The sequence below is a fragment of the Ursus americanus genome, chromosome 15 (assembly GCF_024610735.1).
Source record: "Ursus americanus isolate L20-20 chromosome 15, mUrsAme1.1.p, whole genome shotgun sequence".
Taxonomy (NCBI): Eukaryota; Metazoa; Chordata; class Mammalia; order Carnivora; family Ursidae; genus Ursus; species Ursus americanus.
In genome coordinates, this window is record NC_142141.1 from 51,896,388 (window position 1) to 51,921,161 (window position 24,774).

The 24,774-nt window shown below is 44.1% G+C and overlaps 1 protein-coding gene across 3 annotated transcripts in view; it reads left to right on the forward strand.

Annotated features, from left to right (window-relative positions):
• The window catches only part of RETREG1 (reticulophagy regulator 1), a 124,930-nt gene that overhangs the window by 88,862 nt on the left and 11,294 nt on the right, over window positions 1-24,774 (forward strand). For all 3 annotated transcript variants that reach the window (XM_045787167.2, XM_045787165.2, XM_045787166.2), the window contains exon 4: window positions 23,550-23,676. In XM_045787167.2, coding sequence (XP_045643123.2) covers window positions 23,550-23,676 — 127 coding nt within the window. The remainder of the gene's footprint in view (window positions 1-23,549; window positions 23,677-24,774) is intronic.

The window sequence follows — 24,774 nt, forward strand, 5'->3', positions numbered from 1 at the left end:
AGAACAATGTGCATTTTTAGCGATTAAGAAACAACACGTTGGCTGCTAATACAGGACTCTGTAAAGTGTTGTTATTTGACTTGTCATACTACACAGTTAAGGCTTACAAATTTGATTGAAGACAGCCACTGAGCCCCTAAAACTCTGAGTGTGATAGCAATTTTGCTCACCCACAGATCATACTGCCCTGTTTTGGAGTGGCTCACACAGCCGTGCAATGAAGGAGCTGCTCTTTTAAGGCAGGCAGCAGCCAGTGTGCAGAGACACAGAGTTAGATGGTGGCCAGATGCTCGGCACGCGAGGAGGAAGGACAGAGTGGCTGGAAGTGAGTGAGAGGAGAACGGGCCTTGCTGGGAATGCTGTGCTGTGCTGGTAAAGACGTAACAGCCAGCTCTCTGGGGGAGGGGAGCTCTGATTTTTAGCATTTTTCTTTTAAGATTTATTTTAGAGAGAGAGAGAAAGGGAGAGAGAGCAGGAGGGGGGAGGGGCAGAGGGAGAGGAAGAAAGAATGTTACGCAGACCCCAAGCCGAGCATGGAGCTGGACTCGGGACTTGAACTCACAGACCCTGAGATCAGGACCAAGAGTCGCATGCTTAACCAAGTGCGCCACCCAGGTGTCCCTGATCTTTAGCATTCGTTGATTCCTTTTCAGGCCACCCATATGAGGTCACTGAAAGTGGAGGTGGGAAAAGATGCAGGAAACTGTTTCTCGCAAGCCGGCGGGGGTCAACGCCAGCACACAGCGGGATTGTGGTCGGATGCAAGAGATAGTGTTGAGTTCTAACACTGCTATTTCCTCTTCATTTATATTCCCCAGGGCATGCCAGGTGTTCAGTAAAGGTCTGTGGAAGGAATTAATGATTCATTTCTCTTCCACCCTCTGGCATAGTCGTGGAAAATGTCTCTCGGGCACAGAACATGTTTACCACTTTTGAAATCCTACTTTGACCCAGCTGGGCTAATATTTGAAATTGATTAAGAATTTGGAGGACAACGCAGTCTGTCCTTGTTGCAAGCCAGTTGGTTTTGTGTGAGCTCTCTTAATCACCGGTTAACCAGTAGCACGCGTCTCCAAATCTCGCAGGCCCCCCAAAGCTTCCGCTAGTCGAGCTCCTGGTAAAGCTGATTGCTTTTTTTTACCGAGATTGACAGTTCTTTGCCATCCCTAAAATGTGATAAAGGTCTCTTGGGTTTCAAATGCCGGAGCAGGGCTGCAGTTGCTGCGTGGTGGGCCACCAAGAGGTCTGTCCGAGGGCTGGCCTGACAGAGGAAGAGCCCACTGTGTCAGCTTTCCTTACTCCCAGCCTTTTGTCCCCTCATGAGCGAGTCTGTGCCAAGGGCCATTCGGTTGTCTTGCTGCCTCTCTTCACTGTGCAAATCTGGGTCCCGTGGAAGCTATGTTGTATGCAAAGGGCTTGCTGAGGGGAAATCTCATATGCAATGTTGTTTCCCATGAAATGTTATAACTTTTCATTTGGGGAAATGAAAATAGTATGGGGGAAAAAGGAATATAAAAAAGAAAGGATCATCTGTAGTCTTATGACCCTAAAAAACAAATCCTGTTATGTTTTATCTTCTAGTACTTTGGACAGATTTTCTTGGCATAATTGCAGGGACTGTATATGATACATACAATTTTGTATACTGTTTTTTTTTTTTATGAGCATTTTCCCAGTGGCATATAAACACTTTGGAAGCATTTTTTAATGCCTTCAAAATAGTCTCCTCTTTGGATTTTCCCACATCTATTATTACTGTATTATTTAACATTGTTTTGTCATGTAAATGCGAGTGAGCTGTACCACTTTAATTTTTCTTATTAGGGAATGATTGATCAAAGGGTGTGAAATCTGAGCTGCTGGGTTTCCTGAGGACTCAGCCCAGAATTATTTTCTCCATGTCCTGTTGGTCGAGCAACCAAGAAATCTAGATTTCAAGAGAGAGGAAAATGGACCTCACTTTTTCTTAGGAAGAATGCCAAAGAATTTGGGGACTTTATTTTAAAACTTTTAAAAAGAGAAAAAACATGTTTACTTAATCTATGCTTTTATTACATGTTTATCATTTATCATTTGATAAGATCTCTATGGTGAAACTTTGATCTGGCCCCTATTCCTGCCCTTAACAGAATCACAGACCAATGGCATCTCTTCCTAACAGAGGAATACTCCAGGGGTCTAGTTTCTTGATGAATATACTTACTTGTTAAGAATAACTTTCCAGTCAATCGAAGCTCCTGTCTTTAGGCATAAGCACTTTAACTGTTTTAACCATTCTGTAGAGTGACTAGGTATTCCAAGACCATAAGACTATGGTCTTGGAATTATGCAAAACTTTTTTCAGTCCTGGCTGTAGATGCCAGCCTCGCCATTTATTAGCTCAGTGACCTTGGGTAAGTTTCTTAACCTCTCACTTTATCAGTAAAATGGAGATGACAATGCTTACTTTATAGGTTTGTTTTATAGATCAAATATGGTAATCCACACTAAATATTTAGTTTAGTGAATCGCTCCTGGTAAGTCTTCAGAAAGGAGTTAGTAACAATAGTACTTACATAAGTTAAACATTGCCTGGAGCAGTACAAAACTTTCGCTTTTGAGGGGAAACAGCTCAACCATGTGTGGTCTGATCCTTGTGAATATCCTGATTCCCAGTCATGACCTATACGAAGGATAGGCAACAGGCCCTCCACTCCGTCCAGGTGGTGGCCCCGGCTAGGGAGGGTGTAGAATTGCCCACTGCCTTCCTCGCTGGTGGGGTCTAGGTGTTTTGTGTGTTCTTTCTCTTTAGAATAGGGCCATGGGGATTGTGTGTTTGATTCACAGCGTTCTGACCCTTCCTGGGACTGCTTTAGCCCGAGTGAACATGGCTATTACTCTGCAGACGTGTGTTGAGGGAAAGTATTTACCTCTTTTGGGGAAGCGAGGATGCCTGCCCAACCCTTCTGTCAGTGAGCAGAGTATCCACAAGAGGAAGTTCAGGTTCAAGAAATGCACGTGTCTCTTGTCTAAGTGGTTTATTTTAATCTTATGAACATGGTGAGTCTTGTAAACGATCATATTTCCATCTCTGATTTAGCCAATTGGAGGTAAAATGTTGGCTCATCTCTGACAAGTATCTGGGGCCCCCTGGAACGCATTTCCATGTGTTCTTCTGTCCCTGGGTCTTTTAGCCCCATTCCCTTGGAGGGCCACCCCCACCCCCACGGCTGCGTAGGCTGGGTACTAAGGCATCCAGCTGAGAGAGCCTGTGGGGAGCTGGAGTCCATCCCTGGCTTGGACCCTGTGTGCCCTGGGGTGGGGCCGCATCTCCTGGAGGAACTGCACTGTTTTGTTCAAATGCATCTCTTATTTCTCTATGTACTTTTTTTTTTAAGATTTTTGAAATTTATTTATTTAGAGAGAGAGAGAGAGAGACCATGAGTGGGGGGAGGGGCAGAGAGAGAGGGAGAGAGAATCCCAAGCAGACTCTGCACTGAGCGCGGAGCCCGACGTGGGGCTCAATCTCACAACCCTGAGATCAGGACCTGAGCCGAAATCAAGCATCAGATGCTCAGCCGACTGAGCCACCCAGGCGCCCCTCCTGTGTACTTCTATAAATGACCTCGAGGCCTTTGTGGACTAGCGTGTGGTATGGCAGTTACCAAGAGAGTCCCGTCTGCCACACGCCAACTCCATATATACACATACATGAAGCAACAGAAAATGAAGAGTTCCATCCACCTCATTTTTTAGCTTGGACTAGGAGACAAAAGGCTATTCATTTCTAGAGGAGGCTAGTTGAGGGATGGGCACAGGGTGAAGGAAACACAATGCCTCAGTTTTGTGTTCGAGAAAATAGGGCACCAGCTGGCAGGGCTTAAAGAAAGGTTGCTTTGAAAATCAGTGATTTTCTTCGGCAGACTTCTCTTTCAACTAAAATTCAGGGATTTCAGTTTGTTTCTGGGGCCGGTTGGCCACTTGGCAGCCCAGTAAGAATGTGTAACAGGAACGAGCCTAAATTCAGAGGAGAGACCTCCAGGCAGACGTGAGTTAAAGCTGTGTTTCCTTTTTTCCAGCTGTTCTTGTGAAACCACCGGTAAGCTCCGAAAGGGAAAATAAAAATGACCTCTTGGAGGCGGGGGTGGGGGGGGTTGGGAGGGGGGTATGTCGGCTTCAGGCTCTTTGCCAGAGTCGTAGCACTTCATTCAGTGTCTTCCGTGAATGAGAGGAAATCGGGCATGACAGTTCTACCCCTGATCTGCCTTTCCCTGAATGCTCCTTCTCTCTCCTCCACCCGCCCTTGAATCCCTGTGCTCCCCGTGGACCTTCACACGGTAAGCGGCCTGCTGTCTCTCTGAGTCCCTGGACGTAGCAACACATGGCAATCCATCCAGGTCACAAAGTGTTCTGGTGCCGAAGTTGGGAAACAGTGGGGCAGAGGGTGTCCCAGATGTCCCTGGAAGAAAGCACAAGTTAGGGGGCGGTCAGGAGGACAGGTGTGTGGCCGTCCCTCACATGGGCGAGCTAATCCCCTCATGAAGGAGACATATGGAGTGACAGTCTTGGAAGGAGGCTCTTAGGAGCCTTCCAAGCCAGGCCAAACTCTCTTCCCTCCTTCAGCCTCATTCTTGCGAGGTGGGCCTGCCCTGGGCGTGATTATCACCCACGGGGTAAATGCCACCAAGTGCTGTGAAGGGTGTTGCTCTGTGGCTGTTAGCAGTCTTTGGGGAGGAATTGCCAGACTCTGAATCCTTTGCCTTGGAAGGGGGGTGTGGGGGCTGCCGTTGTAAGTGCCTGATGTGGGAAGAGGTTAGGGAAAGACTCGAACCCCCAAAAGTCCCTTCTCCCTGGTAACTGATTTAGGAAGGGTTGCTGTGTCTTGGGGCTGGAGGCTGGTGCTGCAGAGGGGGGCCCCCGCCCACACTGGTGGTGCCCAAGGAGTGTCACGCAGTAATTACCAGTGTGCTGTGGCCTCCTTGCTCGTCAACAGAGCAGGCAGCTGTGCACAGACACTGCTCTGTGATGCAGGAAGTGACAGCTCATGGTGGTATTTTAGTTGGACTGTAGGTGAATGCTTTTTTTTTTTTCTGAAAAGAAAACAAACTCATTTATCAGTGGAACATCTTCAAATTATGCCTGTAAAAATTATATCTACAGGGCACCTGGGTGGCTCAGTCAGTGAAGCGTCTGCCTTCGGCTCAAGTCATGATCCTGGGGTCCTGGGATTGCGCCCCGAGTCGGGCTCCCTGCTCAGCGGGGAGTCTGCTTCTCCCTCTCCTTCTGCCCCTTCCCCCACTTGTGTGCGCTCTCTCTCTCTCTCTCTCACTCTCTCTCTCAAATCTTTAAAAAATTATACCTATAAACTCCATTTTTAGATAAGGTGAGGGGATTGCAAATCAGTTTATATTTTTTGGACATTCCTAGTGTCTGCTTCTTAGAGCATATATATTCCTGTGTGCAGACATCACAGATTATGTGGCATATGTATGTCTAAACGTGGCTCCCTCTTTCTAAAAAGTTAACAGAATGTTTCCAGAGTAGCTTGTAGCCTAAGTGGCAGATAACTTTCCTTCCAAAGTAATTAAACTGAACATGAATTGTAAATAGTCCTAGTTTTCCCCATTCTGAGATATTTTGAAAACTTCCCTTGAGAAGCATATTTGTTTGTGCTAAGGAAGACTTTGAGATGTAGATTTCGTTATAAAAGGAACACACACGTAGATAAACTATAAACCTAGGATGAGTAGGCTTGCTTGCTGAAACAAGAAGAGATTTGCTTACTAAAGTAAGACACAACAAACATTGGCACCGACAAGAAGAGAAGGGACTGATAATTCCATTTTGGGCACAGCAGAGGGAAAAATGCACCACTGTTGTGTTCCATGAGGCTAGTGTTGAGAGTTTGATGGCAAATGGCTTTATTCTCTCATGCCAGCTCCTATAAACTAGAAATGGTGCCTGGAGCCCTGATAAGGGTTGTGAGTCCTTGTCAAGAATGTTCTGGAAAGAGTGTTATGACACGTGCTCAGGGAGGGCAGAGCCGTTGTGTGAGTGAAGCGCAGGGCATCAGGGCAAGGATAGGAGTAGGAGTGCAGCAATAATCTTTATTAATTTAGATAAACTCGGAAAGACTCGAAAAGCTTTCAAGGCCATTGACGGCACCTTGACTTTTTCCTTTCTGTTGGTTACCGGTGTTCTAACTCCTGAGACCTTAGCAGCTTTACCCAGGAAAAATCTGAGGGTGAGATGCCTCGTGGCTAAAACCTGGATAAATTTCTAGAGCAAGGTCTATATTGAGATCAGAAGGAAACCTTTCTCACTGTAATACTTTCAGTCAAATCCAGCATATATAACAGCTTCACCAGTAATATGATAAGAAATTGTGTGCTTAGATTTCATGTATTATTAGCAGTAGGGCTCTCTTTCATCTAACCACTGTCCAGTGGGCTGGAGCCAGCAAGACCTGGATTTTGATCCTGGTGCTGCCAGCTCTTGGCTGTGTCGGCTTTCAGATCTGGAAAATGGGGGCATTGTACCCACCTTAGCAGATGGAAGTGAGGATTAGACATAATATAATAAAACTCCTAAAGCAGTTCCTAGCATTCAGGGCATGCGCGATATACTGGGGGAGGTGTTCGTAGAGCGGTTCTTTGAGTCGTGCCCACTTAGCTGGCTGGGTTCATCAGCGGCTCCCATCACTGCCGTGTAGCCACATGGCTCAGGCCAGTGATGCCCAGAGCCCAGCAGACTAGCGCAGCTCAGAGGCCACATCCACTGTGCGGCCTGTTTTTGTAGGTCAAATGTTTATCAGAGCATAGCCATGCACTTTCATTTGCATATTGTTTTTGGCTGTGCCCTCGCTGCAGTGACTGAGTTGCTATCTGGCCCTTTCCAGAAAATGTCTCCTCTGGTCTGTATCTGCTTCCACCATTTGGGTTGTGTTTCTACCAAGTCAGCGTGTTTATTCTCCAGTCTCTTAATGCGCATTGTGGTTGCTACGGTAATTGCATCATTTTAATGATAAATCATATAAATGGATGAAATAAGAGATCAAAGGGATATCAATGGATGAGATTCTGCTGGTTGTTCCCAAATACTCAGTTTCCCTTCCTCTGGTGACAGCGTCCCAAGTTTCAGCTGGACGATGACCGCCAGTCATTGAATTACATTTCCTAGGCTCTCTTGCAGCTTTGCATGGCCCTGGAGGTCTGTTCCAGCCAGCAGAAGGGTGGATGGAAGCTTCGCATGCCTCTCGTAGGCGTGACCATTGGAAAGGAGTGCTCTCTGCTTCCCTCTCCCCTTCTTGCTGGCTACCACGTGGATGGCCACAGGGATGGCAGTGACTGTCTTGGACATGCAGTGAAGTGTGATGTGGAGAGTATCTGAGCGAAAAGATACAAAGAGCTTAGGTCTTCTACATTACAGAGATCCCGTGTCAGCGCTGGGCCACTACGCTTTGCTGTCCGTGAGGGAGAAATCAAACTGCTCTTCTTGGGGCACCTGAGTGGCTCAGTCCTTAAGTGTCCGCCTTCAGCTCAGGGAGTGATCCCGGTGTTATGGGTTCGAGCCCCACATCAGGCTCCTCCGCTGGGAGCCTGCTTCTTCCTCTCCTACTCCCCCTGCTTGTGTTCCCTCTCTCTCTGGCTGTCTCTCTCTGTCAAATAAATAAATAAATAAAACCGTAAAAAAAAAAAAAAAAGAAACTACTCTTCTTTAAGCCACTGTCACTTTGACATTTGGTATAACCGTTGAATTTAAATCCTGAAACAGCTGTTTCCTGTTAACCTTGAAAACTAAGTTGAATGCGTTGGAGAGAGGAAGGGAAGTTGCTAATACTGCTTAAAAGAAAAAGTGGACAAACAGCTTAAAATTAGGTTGGTGAGCGATGAGCGTAAAAATTTAGAACGATCCTTTATGTGAGTTGTTTGATTTGTCATTAAATTCTCCCTCTTTAAATAAATGAAACTAGAAGTCATGGCTAATTCACAGGGGTGTGTTTTATGCAAGAACACCAGTCTTTGTTCCAAGCCGGAAGTCACTTGGCAATTTTATAACTCCCCCGGCACATGTAGGTAAGCTCATATTTACTGGATTGAGCGGAATGCCCCAAGGGTGTCCCCAGCCAGCATTCAGGTTACACCCTGAGTCCAAGAATATTCATACCAACTTCTCGTTAACATGGTTTGGAATTAATAGATAATCTGTACCATCCTAGGGAAGGGGAGGAAGATGTTATCTAATCCTGAAAAAGCACCTTAACAGTGACCACTGTTATTGCAATAAATAAGGATGGGATGTGATAGCCCTTTTACCCCATGATGCAAATCGGAGAAAGGAAGATTTAAGCACTCCCAGGTAATTAGACCCTGATGTTTACAGCACCCACTGATTTGGGGAAATAATGCCTCTACATCCTACCCCCACCTCTGGGATCTCCAGCAACACGTTTCCAGGGAAATCATAGGTTCCTGCTTGGACCAAATGCAGAATTTCTAGTTGTGTGTTTTACTGAGTCTACAAAAGCGAATGAAGGCTGGGGCGTGTCAGCCACGGTCAGATCCAGCTGACAGAGCCGGCAGGACGGAGGCTGGCGGGGCATCTGAGCGCCCGGAAATCAGCGGTCCCTTGTAAAGGAAGGACAAGATTCCTTGCGTGGCTTTCAGTTTCTCCATGGCAAGACCATAAGCATTTCACATACCCTCCCCACCTCAGACATGGAAGTAGACTGGGCCTTTCTCGGCTGATTAGGAGCCCTGTTTGCTGGGAAGGCCTTCTGGCCTGAGATCTAGCACTCTGACTTGAGTACAGGACGTGTCCCTGATAGCCACTGTCTGTCAAAGATTCTCTTTCCCATCGATATCACCAGGGGTGTTGTAAGGGATAGTGCCAGCTTTAAAGAGCCCTCTCTCAAGGTAATACAAATTTCTAGGCACGATCTTGACGTGAGAAAGTAAATGTTGTTCGTTTAATAGCAGTAGAGGACTTATTCAGAGTTTCTGTGAAGTCAGCTTTGCACATAAACACGGGCATGGACAGACCCCTTCCAGAGTTTGAAATCCTCGAGCAGAAGGTGTTGGTTCCCCCATCCAGCAGTCTTCCACTTCGTGTCCATGGGTGCTCTGATTTCCTGAGGTATTCCAAAGCTGGGCATGATCCCAAAAGGGACCCCAAGAAACCCGAGCTCCTTATGTGAAGGAGTCAGACGTCCGAGGAGCCTCCCCGGGACCTCTGCGATCGCTGTGCCACTGGTCTGCGTGTTGTTATAACCCCTCCATCCTTTAGCCATAATTTGTTAAAAGGATGTTAATTTCATTTGCTCTTGTGATTCTGAAGAGTTGATTCCTAACAGAATTCACAGAGTCGATTCATTCCTGGCCTTGCTGGCGGTATATTCAAAGCGAACTTAATTTTTACGTGAACTGAATCATATACTTAGCATCTGAGGTGTCTGCTGGCTGTGCTGTGTAGGCGGGTCACCCAGACCATGTTGGACCTGGATAGTTTTGTTAAAGATGACATAGATTCAAAAGTACAAGGCCTTTTTTGTGTATAACATGAGAAATAATAGCATATATCTTTCTTTAAAAAGTTTTTATAGAAGCCAACATTTTGATGAGCCATTTTTCCATTTCTTTTTTTTTTTTAAGATTTTATTTATTTATTTGACAGAGAGAGACAGCCAGTGAGAGAGAGAACACAAGCAGGGGGAGTGGGAGAGGAAGAAGCAGGCTCCTAGCGGAGGAGCCTGATGTGGGGCTCGATCCCAGAGCACCGGGATCACGCCCTGAGCCGAAGGCAGATGCTTAACGACTGCACCACCCAGGCGCCCCCATTTTTCCATTTCTTGAAAATGCATTCAAATGCATTCCATTCATTGAAAATGGTAACACAAGCTAGAAAATAAAGATAAGAAATGTGCATGATAGATTTAGTTCTGATGAAAATATAGGAAGCATAGAATATCTTTCAAGGAAATGATTAAACGATATATCTATGTCTGTGTTTGTTTAAAATAGTCTTTGTGTCGCTCATATTAACAGGTGATTTTCTTTGGCCATCTGGCTCCATTGGTTCCATTTTGGCTGTAGCCAGTTCCCTGAGGACTCATTACCTTTATGGCTCTCACCTAAGATTATGAGCTCCCAAGTAGGTCAGGATGAAGTGTTTAGCACCACTTAATTGATCTACTTAGCTGGGTGGAGACAGCCCTTGAAATGCCCAGGCCCAGTTACATGCAATTTCCCAGTAGTTCTATCCTTGTGGTTCTGGATAGTTCTCCGGTAGGAACAGCACATGACTGAGCTTGACCGAAGAGCTATTCATCTTGCTAAAGGATCTTATCAAGTCTGCTTCCCAAACCGAAATTATAAAGTACAAGCAGAAAATGGAAAAACACTAAAAAAGAACATGGAATCATAATAAACTCTGAAACACAGTTTGCTGACTAGCAAATCCAGTAAACAAGGACCTGGAGTGAGACAAGTCAGGGGCATGGATAGAACCTCGCGCCAGAAGGATGCGTGTTAGGTGTGAACACCCACGTCACTTTGCTGTGACATCTGCTGGAGTGAAGATGACGTCCTAGAAATGGTGAGAATATTGGGCAAGCAGCTGATCTCCCCCATGCCGGCCTGGCCGCTAGCCCACACGTGAAGCACACGTGGCAGCCATCAGGTTCTCCCGCACACGACTGACAGAAACTTGAACTACAGAAGCAGAGATGAACATCTGCGACAGGTGAAAATGAAGGAGGACAGGGTAGGCGGGTGGGCGTCTCACCGGCATAATAAGGCTCAGCCTAGATCATTCATGTCTCGTTTATTTGCACCGAATGACACTTCATGGGAGAACGCTAATTTTTGAAAATAAGGTTTCCTGAAGAAATTAATAACATGAATGAAAACGAAGTATTGGAGGAAGTCTTTAAATCTTTCTACGTGAAGTGCACGAAGACTATTATCTAATGACTGTTCATTAGAACTACATCACAGGGTGCCTCCTTTCAACTTGGTATTTGCCAAATTCCGGCTGCTATTACGTGCAGATGGAGAAGTGGGGGGAAATGCTTTCCTGTGGAAACTCTCTCTTAAATCAGACAGGTTGGATTAGTTCATTTTTATAATTTTGTTTTCCTGGAGAACCTGTCAGTAGGAGAAATAACTTCTTTGGCTTTTGTCCTCACTCCATACCTTCAGCCACTGCACACCCTCCCGAGGCAAAGACACGTGCAGGGTAACCCATTTCAGGTGCCATATCCACGTCTATCTTCTCTCTCACACGTCCCTTTGCCTCGCAGATATGCTTTCCAGATCCCACAGCACGTCAGGAAGGTAACCTCCACCATCCTCTTTCTTTTCTTCTTTTGAAGATTTATTTATTTTAGAGAGAGCACAAGTAGGGAGGAGGGGCAGGGGGAGAGAGAGAGAAGCAGACTCCCCACTGAGCACAGAGCCCATGAGGGGCTCAATCTCATGACCTTGAGATCATGACCTGAGCTGACATCAAGTCGGATGCTTAACTGAGCCCCCCAGGCGCCCCCATCCTCCTCGTTCGTGCCCTCCACACCCCCAGGTACGTGCCCATCTCCCTTGCGTGCTGCCGTTAAGGACTGTGTCATACTAATTTACTGGGAATGCGTGCGGCAGTCATTCAAAGGCTTCTTCTCAAAATCTGCTTTTGAGGGAAGCTGACGGCAAGTTTAGCGAGCATTAAGACATCATAATGAGATTCTTATATTTTCTATGACTGAGAAGAACGATCCCCTTGATAAGGGTGTGTTCCTTTAAAAGCCACTTATGTCATTCAGTGGCCAGCTTATATAGGAGCGGGAGAGATGTATTCTTTAAAAGGACTGATGGGGATTTCAATGTGGCCTATAATTTAACAGTCCAGCACCTTGAATGACTATCTCAGTGACAATCACTCCAGATTTGCACTCCAAGGTATGCCCTTTATCACAACAAATTCTCCAAGCAAAATTAATTTTAATTGGCCTTCATAATAAGAGCACTTGGGAGGAACTTGATCATTCAGTCTGTCTGGCTTGTTTCTATGTAATCAGGCCCATGGCAATGGGTATGGTCTCCAGAAAACAAAATTAGGAACTGTGTTGTTAATGACAGTGTTTGCACTGTGAGAAACACATTCTTTAGTACCATCACAGAAATTTCGGTTTCCTATAACTAGGCCAAAGGTGAAAGAAACAGGGAAAGACATTTACTCTTGATTCCAAGTACAGTGAATTCTGGATTGTACTTCATTGGAAATTGTGAGTCCCGAGTAGAATTAAAGAAAGGCTTATATCTGAATTAGCAAACTTGCCTCTCGGTCACAATTTCTGTTTCCCTTGAGGAATGTTTCTTGACTCTCAGGTATTATCCGTCCTTTAGGGATAAAATAGAAACCTTTTCTTCCCTCAAGGATCATGATTGAAGCGAATGTTGGCATTCACAAAGAAAGGGTGTTTAATCTCCTGCCTGTCTCAAGTAGGTGCTTGTTCCGAGCTGGTAACGGAATTTAAATTGTTCGTTCCCCGGGCTGCTGAAAGTCTGCTTGTTGAAAAGTTAACGAAATTGAAAACGCTGAAAAAATAACGTCTAACTGGCATGTGTTCGTGAAAATCAGAATAACGCAAGAAGTTGCGTGATGGTGGTTGAGTGCCAGCCTTCCAGACTGTCTCGATGGGTTGGACACAGAGATGGTCTCCGCCCCTGGGGAAGAGAGAGCACTTAGATTGAGCTGGAAGGGGAAAGGAGCCATTTCACAAAGTAACTGATATCCGATTCCTCTGAAACTTGGTATAAAAAGAGAGCCCCAAATAGAACACCAAGTTGCCCCGAGGAAGGCGAGGCTCAGCTTCTCAGGCCAGAAGGATCTGGAACTCGGGTGGCGCCTCCTGGTCCCTGGCCTTGGGAGGACTTGCCCACGTGGCTAATGGGTCTGAGAAAGTGAAGGTTTCAAGTTGAGTGCTGTGTAATTTCTTAATCTCGTGTTTGCTTATTTAATCCTCCAGTTGACACATCTTATTTGCTTTGTCATGGTTCTAATTCTGTGAGTGTTTGTGCAGAGAAATAGATCTCTGTTTTTATTTTGTTTCTCTGCCTACACACACTCACGCAAACACGCGTGCACGCGGAGGAACGTATTGTGTAGCCACAGGATTAGGAAAAATTCTAACACGTTGCGCTAAGACATGTTAAAATCTGTAACTGGATATTGACTGACCTTTCTAAGAAAAATTCGACAGGAATTAACATCAACAGATGTTCTCTCCCAGCAGAGAGCATGAGACCGTTAGTCACTAGCTGAGAATGAGAAGCTGCATAGGGCTCCAAGCCAAGGTGTATTTATAGGTGTGATGGTTGAAGCAGCTGTATGTCACCGTTGCTGGGGGACAACTTAGGTTACAACTGATCCCTTTTGTCAAAGTTTGTCGGTATAAGATGTTGACATAGTTAACTTTCTGAAAACTATTGTTCGGTTTCTATTTCCAGCTCCTATAAATAAAAATAAAAACAAATAGTGTGACATAAGGTATATTTTCTGGGGTAGGGGTCGTATGACAGATTCCCGAACATCTTTGGAAATGAGTATTGTAATATGAGTTCCTGGAGATAGGGAAAATCTAAAAAGTGATTAGAAGTGTGCGTGTGTTTGTGTGTGTGTGTGTGTGTGAGAGAGAGAGAGAGAGAGAGAGAGAGGAAACAATATCTGAAAATGTTTTCCAGTGAATTGAGGTTGCCTGACACAAACAAAAAAGGGACTCCTTTTTCTCTATCCCATGTGAAGGTGGGATATTCGCTGATCTTTGCATTCTAGCCCACTCAACTTGATGGGGCCCCAGTCCTGTTCTCCGTGGGTGTCACAAATGCTCTCGCGTCCTGTGAGGGTCATGTCTGCAGAAGGTGCTCGTGGATTCAGGGATCCCCGTGGAGAAGCCAAACATTAGGACCCACGTTTTGCCAGAAGGAATCCCACACAAAATACTGATTTCCAGTTCAGAATGCTTCTTGGAATAAATGAGACATAGTTACCCTAATTGCCTAATTTTGAAGGCAGTTTAACTCTCCATTTGCAAGAAAAAAATTTTCCATATAAATGAAAGTGGGTCTCCAAATTTTCAGGGCTTTTTGTCTGTTATTTTGTATATGTTTATTCGTCTAAAGGAATACATGCTAATTGCTGATCTGTGATGTACAGGAACATTCTGATGAGTCAACAAAAATCATGCATGGTCCCTAACTGACCACTGCTAACTCCTTCAATATTTTCTTCCTTTCATATTCTTTGTTGCTTGCACTTATTCAATATTTTATTGCCTCATAGATGTCAAGCTCTGCTGAAGACAGAGCCGTGCCCATGAATTCCTTTATGGAATTTAAAGTCTAATGGGGAAGTGTCAACAGGACAGACATAAATTAACGATAACAGCTACAAAAGAGAAGGAGGAGATGCCACGGGCTGTCGGCAACAGCTCCTTCTCACCCTGCTCTCTCTTGGGTAAACTGGAGGTACTCCAGTCCCGGCCTTGCAGTGGTGCTGATGGGGGGCAGGGTGGGGCTCCGGTGGCAAGGACTCAGTGAGAAAGTGCACAGAGTGCTTCACACTGAGTGTCGGGCGCAGGAATGCTCAGCCAGCAGGAGCTACGGTCGTGGTGATCACGGCCACACGCTGCGGGATCCCTGTGTAGACCCTGCCTTAGAAACAGCTGAGGTCGTGGAGATGGAAGACAGGCTTCTGAACTCCTTGGTCCTCCGTTTCACCTGGGGACAGAGCTGCTTTTTAGAATTGTTATTTGTGTAGCTTGGCGTGTAGGGATTCCATAACCCTTCCCTTGCTACCACCCCACTGTGCTTCCCTGCTCGTCTCTGAAACGATCCCTGGGTTCCAATTCCGAGTCTTCTTCCTGTCTCTCACCGCACATTATGAGCATTCTCAGTCCCATTGGGAGAGCCCCTTTCCACCGTGGATTAGTTCTGTGACCTTGAGCGAGGTAGTTTATGTGTCCGGGCCTCGATTTCCTCTTCTGTAAGGCAGGAATGATAAATAGCACCTCACACACAGGGGGACCGGAAGGACTGAATAGGATCGTAAGTTTACAACACATGGAACAGCACCTCGCCCCTGCTAAGTGTTAGCGATGACTCTTAATTCATGTTCCCTGTTACCCCCTTGACTTGACTTATTAATCAACTGCCTCGATGGGAATTATTCACTCTGTTTGCATCTCTCCATTTTACTGAACACTGTCACCTGAATAAACTATGTCACACTTGGGCGCCTGGGTGGCCCAGTCGGGGGGGGGGTGTCTGCTTTCAGCTTGGGTAGGTGATCCCAGGGTTCTGGGATCGAGTCCTGCATCAGGCTCCCTGCTCAGCGGGGACTCTGCATCTCCCTCTGCCCCTCCCCCTCCCTGCTTGTGCTCACTCTCTCTCTCTGACAAAAATAAATAAGTAATCTTCAAAAAACGATGTCATACTGAACTCTGTAATCTTATTCCATAACTCTTTTTAAATAGTTGTTTCTGCCTCATAATTTAAAATATACTTCTCCACTGCTCCTGCTGAAAAAGACAGCACTTTCTGTTGTGTCAAAAATTCCAGAAGCCAAACTGAAGCCAGCTTAAGCAAAAGGGATTTGGCTTCCCCAAAGGGATGTCCATGGATGGCATCTAAAGCTCCAGAAAGATACGAAAGGATTTGAGTTTGGATATATTATTTAAAAAAATCTTTTTTCTTGGTTTAGAAAAATAACTTTCAGTTATAAGAAATACTTTTTGACTCAAGTTCCCCGATATATGCTAAAAACATCCATTGTCCTGCAAAGCGTACAATAATGTAAAGGCGGTCTCCACTTCTCCTTGCACATCCAATCCCCAACTTAAGTTCTGTTTTTTCCCCAATAGCCCTGGATACAAGCACATGTCATTTTATGAAGGTGAGTTTCACGTATCACGAGTGTGTGTGTGTATGTGATTATTTTGGGGTCATGTGGAAGCCTTCACGTACTGGTGAGAAGTCGCTAAGAGCCCCAGAGCCAGGAACGGGGCCCGACGGCAGGTTCACAGGACACGGCGCGGGTTTACTGAAACGAACGGGAGGGAAATGGTACAGAGAGATGTTATTTGTGCCCTGCCAAGATCCGATTGTCCAGCCTGGAATTTTCTAGCGCTCAAAGACTCTTCGGGCGAAAGAGATGAAGCAGGCTGCCAGCACACGCTCTTACTGAATTACAGTCTATTTTTAAAGAGCACGGGAGTGTCCCCATTTCTCAGTCTTAGAGAACCCCCTCACGGAGGAGAGTGTGTCTGCATTCTGAAACTCAGGTGCCTTCAGATTTCATCTCTGTGGCCACTACACTGCACAGACACAAATTTGACTTTTAACATAAAATTTAGATGTTATTATGTTTTTTAAAGGAAAAAGGTACACAATAATTTAAAAACCAGGTGCGAAAGTAACATAAAATCATTCGGACCCCAGCTTGAACATGGGAGTTACTTGGTTCTTAACAAAACCCCCCACTCTGTATCTTCCTACAAATGACACAGTGAGATTGCTTTAAATCCCTGTGGTCCTTTTAGAGTTTGCTTTAAGACTTTTACAATCAGAGCAGCATTTAGTCAAGGATTAATTATTCTGCTAGTGAGGCAAGACACTTCTGAGAATTCTATTCAATATCTGTGAATTCTGAGGTTTTCCAGTCTGGCCGGTGAGACCAGGACTCTGCTTCCCGTCGTTCCTTCTGCTGGCTTGTTCCTGGTCCCCAGGTTCCTCGCACACCTTTACCGTGGTCCTCGGCTGAAGACCCGGATCCCAGTACATGGCCAGTGGTCTCTCTGCAGGCCTGATAGCCCCACACTCTGTCCTGCCGTCTCCAGCCTCTTTGGTCTTCAGTTTGGACCCTGAGTTCTGTCTCCTCAGCTCAGGCAGTCCCTGGGATGCACCAGGTTGCCCTTCCCTACTCTGTGGCCTGGAAACTCAAGGCCATCGGACGATCACAGGATTCACCATCTTGCAGAAATCAACATCCTTCCTTCGAGCCCAGGATCTTGAAAATTGTTGTTTCATTTATTTTGTCTCTTTCCTTCCTTCCTTCCTTCCTTCCTTCCTTCCTTCCTTCCTTCCTTCCTTCCTTCTTCTCGTTGTTGTTTCAAATGGGAGGGTTGATTGGATCCCCATATATCATCTTGCCTAAAGCCAATTCTCCTCTTGTCTCTATTTTGAACGAAGAAGTCTATGTAACTTTCTCATGGGCGTATTTCTTGCAGTGACTCTTTGGGGAAGAAATATGTGCCTCAGAATCACTTGGGACAGTCATTAAAAATGCGGGTTTAAAATACACACACACACACACACACACACATAAATTGATCATGTAAAAAAATAAGTAAATAAAATGTGAATAACAAAACAAAACAAAAAAAAGCAGATTTCTGAGCTTTACCCCAGGCCTGCTTCATCTGAACCCCTGGAGTGAGGTCCAGAAGGCTGCTGTTTGAACAGTGCCCTGGCGGTTTCACTTGACACACACTCAATTTGGAAACTGCCAAAAGGGATTAATTTGGCCAAATCGCCTACTGTGTGTACTTAATTGTATTCTAATAGGGATATGGAGGCAGAAAGAAGGGAAAGCCTCAGCTCCCTTCGGTGATGAAGGGAGGCTGCTTGTCTGAGGAGCCATCGCCCTCATTTGTATTCCCCGTGGACTGTCACAGGCAGGTAAAACCACAAATTCCTCAGCTGCCAAGAAAGCGCTTCTCCTGGCTCGGGGTTCTTTGGTAAATAATGGCTTACCTCGACCGTGCAGAATGTCCTTTGCTAAAAATCCATCCCTTTGTTTTTGTTGAGAAGAAGATGGCAACAAAATGGAGTCTGCCAAGGCCTTAGTTTTGGAAAGCACTGCGTCTGCACATCCTTGGGCAAAGCTCACTTGAAAGCCACGAGGGGACAGGCTGTTGTGAACTTGAACTGGAGCTGAAGCGTGTGGGAAGTTGGGGATAAGGGTCATGAGGGAGGGACCCTTAACGGGTCCTTATCTGTGGCTGGAGCGTGCAGCGGGTTAATTCCTTAATGAGGGCACGAGTGACAGAGAAAGCTGGAAGAAAACCGGGGAGGGGCGCAGAAGGGGGTGAAGGACCAAAGACCCTTATAAGAAAATGCGTGTTCTCTCTGAACTTAAAGAGGAAAGAGATAAACCCAGGAATACTATACTGAAGCCATTGGTAATTTTCTCCCTCGGATAAGCTTCAATCATAGGAGACTTAGACTCTTCGGTTAAGAGCTAGGTGAAGCTTCAGACTGTTTTTAAGCCTCCTTTTATGGTAGTTGGGCCTTACCTTCATGCTGATCAGCGCCAAGGATGGTGGGAAGACAGCCACACACTGTGTAAAAGATCTGTTTCCCCAGCATCATCCAGTATTCACAGGAGATCCCTTCTCTGCGTATGTGTTCTCCAGATGAGGGAGGCTCTCCAGGAAAACCTAGAGTTTCACCATGGGGCAACTCAGTGTGTGTATGTGTACGTCACGTGTATTAAAACGTCAACCAAGCCACCAAGCGTGAATCTTTGTTTCCGCTGAGTATTTAGATTCTGCACACCAAGCGCTCTTTTTTCCTGGAAAGGGTGGGTCCTAACTGATGCCATGTTGGTCTTGGTCAGTCACACCTCATTCCTCCTGACTCTGGAAAGGAGTGAGAAGGAACATGGAATGTTCTTCCTTGTCCTAAATTATAGGTAGTCTCTTCAAAGGAGGCCATTGAATTTATCTACTCTTTGAGGAGGGGCACATGTTTTAAACAAAAGAGAACAACTGGAAACGAGGAGTCTTGGCCTCAGGTCTTGGCTCTGGCCTGAACTAGCTCAGAAAACTTGGGTTTTCACTTTCCTCGTCTACACAATAAGACTGAAAAGTTGACATCAAATGTCCTATTTCATCCTGAATTATACAACTGCATTAGATATTATTCAATTATATGTTATGTACCCTGTTACCTGAGTTGAAATGTGATGACATGATATACATTAATGGTAGACTGTATACAATGGAAGACTCTGGAAATGTATGTTCCAGTGGGACTCAGACTTACTTGCTGGACAGTTTAAAACTATTATGAAACTCCCAGAGTGTGACTCTTCTGGATCCATGTTTCATGTATTTTTTTAAGATGTATTTATTTATTTGAGAGAGAGCACGAGCATGTGTGCACACACGTGTGAGAGCATGGGGGTGTGCAGAGAGAAAGGGAGAGAGTCTCAAGCAGACTCATGTTGAGCGCAGGGTTTGTCGTGGGGCTTGAACTTATGACCCTGAGATCAAGACCTGAGCTAAAACCAAGAGTCCGATACTTAACCCAGGTCACCACCCAGGTGCCCCAGATCCATGTTTCATTTGAAGTGCAGAGAGGGATCTCTGCTTTGCTTTTGATTTGAATTTTTTTTTTAGCTGTACATATTTCCTTTAAATTTTATTTGGCACAATCTATACATTTTTTTCCTCAAACATTTACGATGTTTTGAAACATTTACTATTCTTTCCAAAACCCATCTGGTTAGATGATATTTTCATGTTTTACACAATGGAGTCCTCATTTCTGTTTGTGATTGTACATAATTCAAATATCAATTAGACTTACTTGAGGTGTTAATATAAGTAACCATGGAATGTATCGTCCTAAGATACTGTCACATAAGGGCCTTTTCCAAAGGGGAGGAATTTAATATAAATAAGAGTGACCTTGTATGGCTATGGAAAATATTCGCCAGTTGAATATTCTGTCGTTTCTTCTTCCCACCAAGCGGTGGTGTCTGTAGACACAGAGAGGAACAGTGCTACAGGTGTTCGGTTTGTGCTGGTCGGAAATAACAATAGGAAACACACTGAGTATAATGTGAGACACAAAAGGGGAACTGGATCACTTTTTATTGAATAAATGAATAAGGATGGATGGATAGTGAGGTTTCTTCAAGCATGAAAATAGGTAAGATCCTTAAATGTGAAACAAAAATTTTAGTTAATTCATTGTAATATGTATTAATCACTTTATATTGTATGAAGACTTCACCATGACATCTCTATAGAGATAACTTAGATAATTTTAGATAATTTAGTATTAGACTGGGCTCCTTTATGATTTTAGGGTATTTACTTACTAGAATAGTAAATATATATACAAATGTTGTGTCACTTCTGAGATAAAAATCCTAAAGGTAGTATTAGAACAAGTTTTCAGCATCTATAAAGTACAACTTACTCAAAAACTATGTTTCATGGCTTTAGCTAGCAGAAATATTGTTTGCTTCACAAATAAACGGAGGCAAAAACTTAAGTAACATTTGTATATAGAATGTGAAGTGAGATATACTTCTCACTTAAGACTGTTAAATAAATTAAATAAATGAAATAAGCATGATTAAACATTTATCAAGAAATTTTTGTTATTTATTTTTTTGAAGATTTTATCTATTTGAGAGAGAGCAAGAGAAAGAGAGCATGAGCAGAGGGAGAGGGAGAAGCAGGACTCTATCCCAGGACCCTGGGATCATGACCTGAGCCGAAGGCAGATGCTTAACTGACTGCTACCCAGGTGCCCCTCAGCCAATTTTTAAACAAAGGCCGTGTGTGTGTGTGTGTGTGTGTGTGTGTGTGTGTGTGTGTGGCTTAAAGAACAGTAATAAGCCAATTTGCATGTATCCATCATCTAAATTAAGAAATAGAACATGACCAATACTCCAGAAGCTCCCACATGCCTCGCTGGTCACATTCCCTACATACCCCCACACCATCCCTGCCTTAGGTAACCCCTTTCCTGAATCTTGGGGTGTTTTTTTTTTTTTATCATTTCCTTGCTTAAATAATCTGTTGGCTTAGCATGACTTTGAACTTTATATAAATGAAATCATAGTATATGTATTCTGTGATTTTTTTTCTCTCAATATTACGATTCTGAGATTCACTTACAAACATGGAGTTCATTCATTTCCATTGCTATTTCATCTTTCATGGCCTGAAAACAACTCACTTTATCTCTTCATTATCCTGATGAAAATATTCTTAATTTTTTTCAAAATATGAAACGTTCATTCATTCCATTTGAATCATTACAAGAACGATAAACCGTTCCATAGTAAGTTTTTCACTGATTTTTGCTAGAATTGTATTTGCCAGACAGTTCTACCGAATCCTTAAATACACTCAATATACATAGAGAACAGAAATTAAAATCTTTATTGCTGTCAACTGTATGGTCCCAGTAAACGGAACAGTGGCCGAGCCTACCCTAGCCAATTTGCAATAAGTTGTTCTCAGAAAGGAGGCCACAGGGAGCCTGGGTGGCTCAGTTGGTTAAGCGTCTGCCTTCAGCTCAGGTCATGGTCCCGGGGTCCTGGGATTGAGCCCCATATGGGGCTTCTCCCTCTCCCTCTGCCCCTCCCCCCTACTTTTGTTCTTTCTCTCTCTCTCTTTCTCTCAAATAAATAAAATCTTTAAAGAAAAAAGGAGGCCACAGTTTAATAACCTTATTGTTTCCTTTGCCACTTGCAGTTTTTGCCCTCCTGTACAAAATCTTTTCCTATGAAGCACACCTATTGGCTTCCTATCCACGCGCTTAGTGTTTCCTTTAATAGGTCTGGGATCGTTCATAAGGTATGCAAAGCTAGTGCTAAATTTGGTCACCAGTGAAAACAGGCTTGCTCCGTGATGCAAGAGGGGAGTAGGGTTAATGGATACATAAACCAGTCCCTGATAGCTAAACGTCCCCAAAAGTTCATTTCTTATGACAGTTAGGAAATCATTTGGCAAGTGTCTACCTCGTGGAACAGCATCAACCTGGAGAACTGGTACCTCAGTGACTCTCTGGCAGAGCATTAGTTGACTCTGACAGAATAAACAGGAAGGAAAGTGAAATAGTTTGTTGTTGTTTTTTTAATGCTATTGTGTTCATTTAAATATAGCTTAAAATTATATTTAAAAAGGAAATTTGTCTAATCTATAAATTGTCTTAGTGTTCAAGGTATATTAAAAGGAAATAGGAGCGCCTGGGTGGCAGAGTTGGTTAGGTGTCTGACTTGGTATCGGCTCAGGTCGTGATCTCAGGGTCATGGGATCGAGCCCCATGTCAAGCCCTGCTGTGGGCTCCATGCTCAACGTGGAGTCTGCTTGTGATTCTCTCTCTCACTCTCCCTCTCCCCATCTCCCTCACACATGCTGTCTCTCAAATAAATCAATTAAAATTTATAGATTAGATAATTAAATTTCCTTTTTAAATATAATTTTAAGTTATATTTAAATATATTTAAATTTAAATCCTTAAAAAATATTTAAAGCCTTAAAAAATAGATTTTATTTTTTAATAAATCCTTAAAAAATTTAAATCCTTAAAAAATAGAATCCACATATACATGGTCTCTGGGGAGTTGAGCATCTAAGGCCCAAAGTAGCTTTGATTTGTTTTAGGAGTACTGGATTTGAATCCAAAGATCATCTCACTCTGATTCCCTTGCAGTTATAACTCAGATGATAGTTCTCTAATAGCCTTTGTCTTCTGCTAGAAACATTCATTATTGTCATATCCTTCGCTCTATGGCAGGGCCTTCCACATGGTAAGGCACTAACAATCTCCTATTAAATGAGTGAATGTGGGGGCCCCTGATAGAGCTTGTTTGAACTGGTATATTTTTGTGATGAGTTAGTATTGAGAGTGGGGTGTGAACTCGATGTCATTGTGATTTTAGGGAATGCCCTGTGTTCGCATGTCTTCTTCCTGGAGAGATGGTTACTGGTTTTAGCTTATTGAGGCTCCTGTGGGAAAGTGAGGGCAGAGACACAGAGCACATGCGTGACACAGGCTTCCCATTCAACACGTTCTATGATGATGGTTGGGAGAAGGTACAGTAGAAAAATGCAAGGTATTTGAGACCCTGTAGAGTTTAACAGTTTTCTATTGAGTTGACTGTAATACGTATTGAGAAGGCATTGTCACTGACAAGGATGATGATGATTAGAAGGTCAACGCTAAGGTTTCTCCAAAAGCACTGTGGGTTCCCTATCCTTAAGGTTTCACACGTTCCTAACAAGTCCTTCCAGGCCCGTCCCACCTTCCAAGCTTCCTGCAGAGTCACTCTTCTGGCTGCCTCTGCGTCTGCTGGAGCCTCACAGGGGGCTCTCTGGAATAGTGCCGGTAGCTCCTTCTGGCTCCGGGCCCTCTGCCTATGTTGTGCACTGTTCTATTTGGAACTCTTCCAAGCCCTTGTGATAGACTCTGCTAATCCAGATTTTGGCATGAGAGTAACTTCTTCAGAGATGTCGCAAAGCCCCCACCCTATACCTCACCCTCTTTCTTTAATTGTAATGGGATAGTTGTGCAATGAGGCGGTTAGCCTGTGTCTCTTCTCTTGGCACGTGAACTTCATTACGCATGTATCTGGCTTGTTCACCTCTGACATCACACGGCTTTTCCAGAGAGTGTGGCCGATAGCAGGTGCTCAATAAATATTTGCCGAAGCAATGAATGTTGAATGAATCATCAAAAGTGCAGCTGACATTTTTTGTTTTCTTTTTCTCTCTTTAGCTGGGAAGTTATCAATTCCAAACCAGATGAAAGACCCAGGTTCAGCCACTGTATTGCAGAATCATGGATGAATTTCAGCTTATTTCTTCAAGAAATGTCTCTTTTTAAACAGCAGAGCCCTGGCAAGGCAAGTTTTCCAGCATAGGAGAATTATTGTGTGTGCTTTAGAGTGTGCAATAAATTGGAAACAAATGAATTAACCTATTTTATCAGCTTATAAGGGTTCTCCAGTCCTGGATATAATATACTAGGAGCACATGCCATAAAAGCTGATATTAGTGAGGTTCAGAAATGGGAGTGTGTGAGCACTAGAAAATCCTCAAACTTACATTTCAAGATTGGATTGGTTTCCTGTTTTATACATATTTATCTAACTCATTAACAAAAATGGTGATTGTTCTTGATATCAGCCAGACCAAGGAGGAAAAAAATACCCTATAAAGAATTTCTGTTTAAAAACAGACCCATAAATGCAGAGAACTGGTGGCTGCCAGAGGAAAGAGGGGCAGGGCAATGGGCAAAACAGGTGAAAGGGATTAAGAAGGACAGACTTCCAGTTACGAAAGTCACCACCATGTTGCACACCTGAAACTAACATAATGTTATATGTCAACTATACTCCAATAAAAAAAAATAAGTCATAGGGATGTAAAGTACACCATATGGAATGTTGTCAATAATATATTAAGTACATAGGCGACAGTTAACTAGACTTGTCATTATCCATAATGTATGTAAATGTCGAATTGCTGTGTTGTACACTGAAAATTCATAACATTGTATGTCAGTTATAATTCAATAAAAAAAGAATTTCAGTTTATATTATTTAGGCTGGTTCTGAAGTCAAAGGGAGATGAAGTGAACATACAGCCCTTTGAGGGTGCTTTTGGAGATAATAGAGTCAGTCTAAAAAGTAGAGATTCTTATATGATTTCTCTAGTAAAGAAAACCTTTGGCAAAGAGACTCACAGTCTTTATATAAATGGAATGAGTATTTTTCCAATTAAGATGAAAACCTCCTAGGAGAAGGGTCGAAAGTGGTTTGGAAGGGATTGCACGGTACACGCCCTTGGAGTACTGGGATGCATGGAGGTGGCTTCAGCTGTGATCGTGAGAACATGGGCTTAAGGGCAGAGCCGGCACGAGACCCTTTCCCTGCCAGTGCTGGGTTCAAGTTCCTTGAACCTCCACTTGTAGTTGGAAGAGCCTAGGAACGTTGGCCCTG